The following is a 10,354-nucleotide window of genomic DNA, read 5'->3' on the forward strand; positions in this document are numbered from 1 at the left end:
AGGAATGGCTTGATTAAATGGTCAGTTGATTTTGTGTAATAAATAGCATTTTTCTGAAAACAGATATGAATGATTCCACTAAGTTTTGGACATAAATCGTATAAACACTGTGTAAAACTGTTAATGAATGTGTGTGGGTCTCTGAACAGGACAACGTGAACACATAAAAAGATGCAGCATTATTGTAGTGATTCAACCCTCAGCCATGCTTTGATAGTGTGTGTGCCAGTGGATGTTGTCTGAAGTCATTCACTATGTTTTCACTATCTGAGAATGTGCCACACTTCCATTAGTAGCAGCATTGATATTACAGTGATCGGGTGGAGTGTGCATACAGGAAGTGCCTATGGTGATGCAGAAGTATGAGTCGGGCTTGAGATAATAATTGGAGAATGTTTAAGCTATGGATATTTTTATGTTTCAATTGTACTGTTTCCAAAGTCCAATGTCACCAGAAACATGTGGCAGCTGAGGACCCCATGAAGGGGTCATAGTAAATAGGACTTGGTATCTTACTGCACTTAACATTACATTTGAAAAGTTCTATTACAAACCATACTATTTTTGGCCGAAAAATACATGTTATTCACTATCATAAAAACAGAGGCAGCCATTTCACTATAATGACCCCAACAGGTCGTTTAAAAATGTCCAAGATCTGTTTGTGGGAAAAATAAAAAAAATGTAGTTCACTGGAAAGAGCGTTTATAATACGATTTGAAAATGCTGTTGTGAGCAAAGGTGTCATTTGTTTAGTGTTTTACTTTAGAAAACAGCTGGTTTCTTTAGTTGTGATGCAGTTGAACAATTGTATCCTTCAAAAATGATATATATTCTTTCTAAATACTGAAACCCTAGTGATCCTTTTTACTTCACACGTGTTCATATCAAAGTCTTACAGAATAAAAATATGAAATGATTTTGAACACAATTATTTATTGTTTTCACATTCATCCACTGATTTATTCTCCCCCAACGTAAAATCATCTTAAATATCTTTTGCTTCAATTTTCACACGACCATTCAAATTGTGCTTATAGCCATTAAATGGCTTATTAAATTAATGAATTCAAACACACTCAGTAGTTCACACACTGGATAAAACCCACACACTTAAAAGGAAAAACTTGAATCAGAAAACGTGTAAAACATAAACACTGACATGTCAATAATCCCCATCGACTTGTGAACAGTCACTAACGTTATGTGTCTTATTGGTATTTAAAAAGGTCTTTGTTTAGAACTATTTTGTATAATCAAATAAACTGGATGTCTCAAATAAGAATCTCAGAGCCCAAAAGAACAATAACACCCAAGAGCAACCATTAATGCTAGATTTAAGCAAAACAGAAGAGCAGCCTTTTTTTGGGGATCACTAAGAATCCCAAACATTTTACTACTTTTATTTTCTCTTTCAAATATGAGAATACTGGAGAACTTGCTAATTAGCTTGAGTTTCTTCACCAGTCAGACTGTGAGTGATCTGGCACTATTGGTATGTCTAAGCAGGACTTTGGTGTGTACAATGTAGCCAAAAGAAACTAACTTCAAAACGTGATAACCAAAGCTGTAACAAACCAGGTTTCCTTCAAAACATGGCCGATGTTCTTGATGACTGCAGCAATAGGAGAAAGTCAATTGACGCATTATGTGACATGGCTGACAGGTATGAGATCAGTTTAAAGAACATGTTACAGGATTTAGAAACAAGTGTTACACACAGCAGCACACTGAAGAGGAGGAAGATCATGTTTCTTAAAGTTCTAGCCATATTGTGCACTTCTAAAGCTTTGTGTATGAATTGAGAATTTCAGATTAGTTTGTTGTTTTTTTATTACCCAGAAGCATGCTTTAAACAGTATCAGTTGTTATCAGTGGTACAAACCTCTCTAGTGGTTTCCCTTGAGCCAGTGTTGGTTGGTTGTTTGACTTGCTAAGGACAATGTGGAGTGATGTAGTAAGAAATGATTGCCTCACTTGCAGCAGGACTCAGCTGCTACCAACACAACACTCTCATATCTCTGCTTCTCATGCATCCATCTGGAATCTGATGTCAAAGAAGTGATCACTGGCTTTAAAAGAATAAACCACACGGGTTGATGGGTGAGGAATGCAGTCACATCTTTAAATAGACTTGCTGTACAAATATTATCTTTAATGCTGCTTTGTTATCATCTATGAATTATTTATGCCAACAGTTTCCATATGCAAAACCCTGTCTAGTTACTGTCCCTTAAATGTGCTGTTTTGGACTGTTGTTCGGCCAAAAACACATTTAAATGCATACTTGTGTTGGGCATTTTTGGGTGATTTTGTAAACTGTTATTGAAAAGAAATAAGGAGCAGATCATTGAATGTTATGTAGGCGCCTGTTTGACCCTGCACGCCTCCCAGCAGATTACTTAGGAGAGACCTCTCTGTTAGGAGTCTTTACCTAACTTACACCAGGAAGAGTAAATGATGGGACAGAGCCATGTTATTATCTGGCATGCTGCCACAGGGGAAGCACAGACACTGTTGACTGCAGTTCAAACAGCACTCTTGGTGTCAGAGCAGACTTCCTCAGTCCTGTTGGCCACCTGCTGGAGTCAGAGCGGAGCATTAGAACCACTGACAGTACCCCCCCCCCCATCCACACTGCTGAGGAGAAACACACATGCTGAGGAGGAGAGAGGCGACAGGTTAAAGAGTGAAGAGCCAAAGCCAACCCAGAGATTTCTTGTTAATTTAATTGAGTGAATCAATATAAAACATCATGAACACGCAGGGAACAAAGGGATGGAAGAGACAAGGTAAGCACACAGTCCAAGCTGATCAGAGAGCACCCCCCCCCGCTGCACCTCATTGCTGATTAAGGCTTCTGTCAGTCGCAGGATGAGTTAGCTTTGGGCCAAACCGTGACAATCATCTCACTTACAGGAAGAATGTTCCAATATATAACTGTTGTAGTAAGAGATGTTTCTGACGAGCAGAGCTACGAAAATTAAATCCAAGCTGTTGTCTCTTAAATAATAATTTTACAGGACCATACCAATGTTAAGGCTCACTTAGTACAAATCACATGGGACTGAACCAGTCATGTATTTTAGGTTAAAGGTTTCAGAATATGTTTTCCCCAACCCCTAAGGAAGTCAATGTTTTCCATTCTTTTCCCATGCATCACAATAAAGCTCCTCCTATTCCAAAGTGAAAAGGTACCCTGTGGAAGTGTTCTGTCACTGTTCCTCATCTCAATTCAAGTGTGTGTCCTTGGGGTGTAACACACAATGTCTCTCGTCAGAACACATTTCATTACATTGGCTAGCAATCTTTGTTGGCACATTATAGAGTGGTGCAGGAATGAGTCCTTCAAAATGGAAATGAGCCATGTCCAAAGCTTCTATGTGACAGCTAACAAGTGTCTGAATGAGACTACTAAATGTCATCACGCTGAACATTAGCCGCCTTTAGCTTAGCGGTCGTGATGCACAGACATGCGACGTGACGTGACCTTGTGCGTGCAAAAGATGCAAACACATGGCTATACTGTATGTGGCTGCACTATATTGCTCCATAGAACTATTAAAAAGGTGCTAAAAAAAAACAGGGTATCTTTCAATGATGTATGTGCAAGATTGACCTGAATTGTCTGACACCTACTAAACAACGTGTTAACTCAAATTAAAGCCTTGTCAACTTAATTACCCAAACAAGAAATCAAAAGCAATGGCTTCCATGGAGAAGACATCTGAACATCGACTACCTTATTGCACTTACAAAAAGGTTCCTCCACTAAAGTATAATATTTGTGATTTATAATAAATGCAAAAACATTGGTACAGTCCTCCTCAGTCAGAACAATCTGAAATAACTTTGAATACAGTTAAACAGTAACCTCCTAACTTGTGCTTGTTTTCTTCCAATGCACTCAACAAATGCTGAACATCCCACCAGGACGAGTCGAAGGGTGTGTGCTCAAATGTGGAAACAGAGCAGAGAGTCAAATGTGACTTCTTGAATGAAGGGTGCTATTCTAGTGGTGCTTTTCACTGAGATCACATGTCACTGCTCACAGTCTGTTAGAGGAAACAGCTCCAGTGATCACCTCCTTTGACACGGAACACAAACTGAAGAATCACTTTAGTGAGGGGGGGGGAGGAAGGGAGGTGTGTAAGGCGAGTATGCCAACCCACCCCAGACAGGTACCATGTGAGATGGGAAAATAAAGTTCACTCAGAGAAAACTGAGAAACCAACCCACAGAAAGCGCCGAGAGAGCGAGAGGAAATCTTTGCCACCACAAATCAAAACAAGAAAGGATCAGTTTGCAGTTTTTCTGTTTCCAGTTTGCTGTTTATACCTTGCTCCTGAAGAGGGGCTTGGCTCCCGGCCCACAGTACTCGTTGTATATGAGCTTGAAGAGGAAGAGGTGGAAGAGCGTTATGAGCGAGGCCACGCTGAACCAGAAGAGGAAGGGCAGGCCGGGGTACCTGTTGGCCATGTGCTCCTCGTGGGCCAGGATGGCCTTGAGGTGCAGGGTGTGGCGGAGGTCCTGCAGATGGCGCAGGTCTGTGGAGATGTACAGCAGGGGGGTGATGGGCTGCGTCACCATCACAGGGAAGGTGTGACCTTTGACCTCGGAGGTCAGCTCCACGGGCTCGTTGAGGCAGCCGGCCTCGCAGGCGTACAGCTTCACCGGCTGCTCCTGCTGCTTCACCGACACATGGAGGAAGGGCTTCCCCTCGGCGTCCAGCAGCACCGCCAGGCTGATCAGGTCCTGGTTGTAGTGGATCCCCCTCAGGGCGTAGCTGTTGTGCAGCACGTCCGGGTCGGCCTGGAACTGGAGGTGGTTCTCTGTGAACTGGAGGCCCCCGAAGCTGAGCGCCATGGCCTGCATGTTGCCGTGGGCCCCGGCCGCCACCAGCACCTTGCAGCCCCTCTTCTGCAGCGTGAGGGTCCACAGCGTGACCAGCTGCAGGATCTGCGCCGCGCTGCTCACCCTCTCCGGCCACAGGTTCTCTGCGTGCATGGTGGCGTGGCCGCTGAAGCAGTGGTCGGCGTAGTTGAGGCTGGACTCCAGGCGGACGCGCTCCTCTCCACTCAGCCTGCGGTCCAGGAGGGGGGCCGGGGAGGAGGACAGGATGTAGTACAGGGTGGTGTTCACTGTGCGGCTCGACGGGGTGTGGGAGTCTGTGATCTTCGTCATTTCAACACCTGAGGGAACAAAGAGGCAGATCTTTACAAACACCTGGCATGTCGTTTATAAAGCATTATTATTCTTGAGGTTGGTTTGACAAAGAGTTGTCAGAACTGAGGGTCTACTACTTGATACCTTTTCCAGAGCTTTCAACGTGATTATCATTAATTATTATTATTATATTATAACGTACGAGGAATTTGACTTGATGTCATGGTGCAGACATAAAAGTAAAACTAAAATGTAAAACACAGATAGAGAACTATTTTAAGAAAACGAATGAAATAATGAAATTAAAAAATAATAAAAAATATAGTAAAATAAAATATAGCAGTATTTACATTCAAATAGAATGGAATAAAATATGTGCAGTAAAAAAAACAGATATTGTCAACATGGAGATATTGTACTCTTTAATGTAAACTAATGTAGACTAATTTTGCTGCTTCATAAAGGTGTTGACTATCTCTCCATCTGTTGGAGAGAATTCAAATGAAGCCAATTTTGATGCATGCATTTAAGTAAAGGATCTTCTCAGGCTGTTTAGGCGCGTTCACACCAAGTACTTTGCCGTATTAAGTGCCCCGGCACTTATTACCCAGGGCATTTAGTACAGATCGCGTTCACACCGGAGTACTTTTCCCTGAGGGAAGATTATGCAAATGAGCCGCTGACGTCACTTCGTCTTCTTCTGCTTTGGGTTTACTGGCAGGCAGCAAACAACTTCACGTCGTATACTGCCACCCGGAGTCCCCGGCCGGAAGTCCCCGGAGTTGGGGACTGGCTTCAGTAGAAGCTGCTGGGACTCCCAGCAGCTTCTACTGAAGACTTCAGAGTAAATCACCAGAACGCCGACACCTCCTCATCTCCACCGCTCCCATGTTTTATTTTGTGTTGCCATAACTTAGTCTCTCTGCGTTTGTGCGCTGGGCGAATGCTAATGCTAATAATGCTAATGCCAGGATAATAAAATGGCGGCTCTACAAAACATTTCAGAGTTATACGGGGCGTGGTTTGCAATTCGCCCAGCCAATCAGAACTGGGGCACTTTTTTCCCCCAGGAAAGTACAGACTCACAGCAGGCACTAAAAATGGGGGTAAAAGTTCCCGAGATGAAGTGCTCTTTTTGGTGTGAACGCGACATAAGGGGTACTAACGGAACTAAACGCGAAAAGTACGGTGAAAAGTACTCCGGTGTGAACGCGGCACTTGTGTTTGAATAACATTTGACATGTAAGAATTATACTTATTTTTGAAAGATAACTAGTGAGCTAACCATTGTTTAGTGAATCCCTCAAGCTGTGGTAAAGCCGGAAACACCTGAAGAGAGGTGATGTTATATAAATACTGAATGTGGTTAATAATCTGCTTAGCTCCTGGCGTGTTCAACAGACAGTGGGGCAACGACACAACAGGCTGTGTACACAATGATTAACCCACCCAACCTCCTGACAGGACACCTGAGCAGCATGCCATAAACTCACTGCAGGGTTTACACTACTGTCAGCAGCATTTCACAATATGTGGATACATTTACAACATTTTGCCTTGTGAATATAAACCTGGATCAAAGTATTTTTACAGCCATGCTAAATGGAAATTGAAACTTTTATTATGAACTTCAAAAGTACACATCTGTGTATTGGTATGTTTTAGCCAATTAGACGATTTGTATGTTCTTCCTCACATTTATATTGTGATACTGTATGTAGTTTTTTGGTATATATATATATATTTCATGTACAATATTTTAATGTAATAATAGTTTTTTTTTAATTAGTTGTCTTTTTCGGTCCTTTTCTTGTATGTATCTGTGTTTAGGTATGCACCATATACAGTACACCATATACTAGGGCTGTGCGATTATGGCAAAAATCATAATCACGATTATTTTGGTCAATAATTGATATCACGATTATTAAACGATTATTCATTGACTTTGAAAAAATCCATTTATTGAACTTTAAAACAAATACAAATAATAATTTGAACAGTATCTTTTTAACTGTTGATTACCCTGAACGTATAATTCAACTGAAAAACCAATACAAAAATAAATAAAATAAATGATACATTTATATTTACATTTAAATAAATAATATCAAAATAATAAATACCAATAAACAAGATCAACAAATATTTTGGAGCGCACTTCAACAAGCTACTAAACATATGTAAATATGATAAATACAAATAAATTAGACTAAAATATGTTGTAGTGCACTGTCACAACCAAGCAAAGCAAAATAATCGTTTTTTTCGATTATGTTGTTTTCGTAATTGTGGCAGGCCAAAATCGTAATTGCGATTAAAATACGATTAATTGCACAGCCCTACACCATATACACCAAGTCAAATGACCTGTATGTGTAAACCTAAATGTGATTTGTAGTGGCCTCGATGAAAATAAAACCCTTACGTGCTACTGCAATGAAAAAACTGCAACGTTGACTTTAATTAAATGTATTATGTCAACAGATTTCACATAAATGTATTAGGTTAGTTGAAAGCAATAATATAAAGTTACAAAAATATTAGGTTACAGTTACGGGAAATCTGTTGACATAATACATTTAATTAAAATAAACCCAGAGCCTGCCACTGAGCCTGCCACTGCCCCACCCCCCCCCTGCTCACCTGAGATGAAGAGGTCCATCCAGGCCTGCTGGTGATCCACCACCAGCTCCTCCAGGCTGGCCCTCAGCAGCTCCCCCAGCTCCTTCTTGGCTCCCTCTCTGAGGGCGCTGAAGGTCTCCTCCAGCTTGGACGTCTCGATCGGCTCCGAGGTCCAAACCACAGACAAGATGTTCTCCGTGTGCTCTACCTTAGCGGGGACCTGGATCCTGCTGCTCAGCTTCTTGGTGACCACCACCACCAGCACCATGCGGTTGTTCTCCACAGGCACCCTGCCGGAGGAGAGCATTATCTCTCTGTCCTCCAGTTTCTCCACACTGGTGGAGAACTTGCTACCAGAGGGCAGGTTGTCAGAGGAAACGTCCAGAGACACGGTCCTGTCAGATGGGTTGTTGATGTGGATTCGCTGCAGAAAGACGTTGGGTCTGCTCCTGTGCGCGATGAACTCCTCTCTGATGGAGATGCAGTCCCGGGCTGACTGCGATTCGGTTGGTGAGGCGCAGCGGACCGACAGCACGGCTCCTTTCCGGAACCACAGCATGGTGGCCTGCACCTCGGCCCGGTTCCCCTCCAGATGCACGTTGACTCTGGGAGAGTATTCAGTCTGGTGGACCGGAGCCGAGCCGGGCTGGGAGGACAGCGCCACCCACAGCTTGTTAGAGTCAATGTCAAGGAGAATGTGGCCGTTACCTGCAGAGGTGGAAAACGGATCAAACTGTATTCATATAGCACTTCATACACAAAGGTTCATTTGCAAATAAAAGCATCCTTTAATTCAAAGGCTAGTACCAGAAGACCTGAGGGTTGTAGATCTAGGGCTCATAGGTCAAAAGCAAATCCGCTAGGCCCAAGACCATTAAGAGCTTTAATAACCAATACAAGTCTTTTCAAATGAGTTGGAAGAAGAACTTGGATATTTAACTTCAGTAAAAGTAGAACTACTACATTGTAAAAGTACTCAGCTACAAGTAAAGGGCATTCAAAGTCTTACTTAGGTAAAAGTACAAAAGTATTAGCATCAAAATATACTTAAAGTATATGTATATGTATTTAAATAGAATGTACTTTATATTTAAAGACTTGATTATGATTATTGATGCATGAATGTGTTCATCACAGCTGGTAAAGGTGCAGCTAGTTTTAATATACTGCTGCTGGATATCTGAACCTATCATTATATGACAAAGTTGATCTATATTTTGCATTAGATGATTGTTTAAAAAAGAATAATGTAGCATTAATAAAAATACTCAAGTTAAGTACAATTACCAGAAATCGTACTTAAGTACAGTACTTGAGTAAATGTACTCACTACATCACACCATAAGACTCAGGGCCAGTTTGATCCCACAGGCCATCAGACTGCTGAACTCCTGATCTCTGCCTTCACAACTTCATATCATTCATCTGTTTGCATCTCACATATTTATCTATTATAACAATAAGCAGTATTGTATTTCACTGTACAGCATTTCATTTTACATTCTATTATTAGCTCATCTTATTCTATTTTACTTGCTTATAGTTAACTTCTCATGCATTACTTGCACAATAGTCTAGCAACATTCACATGAACTATTTTATTTCTACTGTTTCTTCTTGCACTATTTTTTTTAGTTTTTATGACTAATATATATTGATGTTGCATTGTTGGAGGAGCTTGTGACTTTCATTGCATATCTACACTGTCGGTCCTTTGCATAATGACAATAAAGCCTTTGAACCCTTGGTTACCTGACACAAAAGGAGTATCCAGCTGTTCCTGAGGCGTGCTGTAGATCCCCTCTCCCCGCTCCACCAGGGACTTCCACCTGTGGATCTCGGCCAGGAGGCACTGTCCGGCCGCCCCGCCGGGCATGGCCGAGCCGCTGAAGAAGCTCCACCTGCGCTCCGCTCCCAGGTACCAGTAGAAAATGAGGAAGAGCAGCAGCCCGATGAGGAGCCTCCTCGCCCAGCTGCTGGACAACAAGCCCGGGAGCCCCTTCAGTCTCTGCTGCAGCCACATGGTGTTCAAATGACAGGAGCCCAGCTAGGAGTCAGCGTCAGAAGAAGGCACCCAGAAATGTTAGGCTGTCACATCGAATTAGGTTCAAAACATGTTGATCCCATGGACTCTGTGGTGGTTCCACAGGATGAAGGCTGGTTTTGGCTAATGTAGCTTAGCTAGCTAGCTAGCGTTGAGAAGGAAAACTATATAGAATGTGTTATTATTTCTGGCATCGTGGTTATTGCCATATCCTTCAGCGGGTGTGTATGATATTCGTCCAGTTGTTGTTTCTCAGGCCATTTGGTTTCTCGACAGCATTCAGGTTGAAAACATCAGCGACTTCCTAAATAACTCTTCTGGTTTGTCACAACTGTCGTAAAGCAACACGACACAGCAAGGACCGGAAATGTCGCAAAATCATATATGTACTGTATGTTCTCATATGATTTATTTAAATTAACAAAGTACATTGTCAAGGAAACAAAGATTGTATAACACTTTTTAGTATTTATTCTAATTAATCTTTTATTTATTCAACTTACAAATATATATATCGTA

The 10,354-nt window shown here is 41.8% G+C and overlaps 1 protein-coding gene across 2 annotated transcripts; it reads right to left on the minus strand.

The window, feature by feature from the left end:
* Positions 1 to 916: 916 nt before the first annotated feature.
* On the minus strand, positions 917 to 10,175 carry kiaa2013 (KIAA2013 ortholog). 2 transcript variants are annotated; one of them, XM_034145616.1, is made up of 4 exons: positions 9,544 to 10,175; positions 7,813 to 8,499; positions 4,339 to 5,192; positions 917 to 2,579 (listed from the first exon to the last, which is right to left on the minus strand). In XM_034145616.1, the coding sequence occupies exons 1-4, from the start codon at positions 9,812 to 9,814 to the stop codon at positions 2,529 to 2,531; spliced, it is 1,863 nt and encodes a 620-aa protein (XP_034001507.1). In that variant the 5' UTR covers positions 9,815 to 10,175; the 3' UTR covers positions 917 to 2,528. The 2 variants fall into 2 exon arrangements, with proteins under 2 accessions (XP_034001507.1, XP_034001506.1); XM_034145615.1 differs by having other exon boundaries at positions 917 to 2,582; positions 9,544 to 10,174.
* Between the last annotated feature and the right edge of the window lie 179 nt (positions 10,176 to 10,354).

The sequence above is a fragment of the Trematomus bernacchii genome, unplaced genomic scaffold, assembly GCF_902827165.1.
Source record: "Trematomus bernacchii unplaced genomic scaffold, fTreBer1.1, whole genome shotgun sequence".
NCBI classification, from domain to species: Eukaryota; Metazoa; Chordata; class Actinopteri; order Perciformes; family Nototheniidae; genus Trematomus; species Trematomus bernacchii.

Bases quoted from the DNA above. Each gene is read 5' to 3' on its own strand.
- kiaa2013 (XM_034145615.1), bottom strand. From the start codon at position 9,814: ATGTGGCTGCAGCAGAGACTGAAGGGGCTCCCGGGCTTGTTGTCCAGC. The intron at 8,500-9,543 runs GTAACCAAGGGT...CCACCTCTGCAG, and splicing joins GGATACTCCTTTTGTGTCAG to GTAACGGCCACATTCTCCTT. The intron at 5,193-7,812 runs GTGAGCAGGGGG...TTGTTCCCTCAG, and splicing joins GATGGACCTCTTCATCTCAG to GTGTTGAAATGACGAAGATC.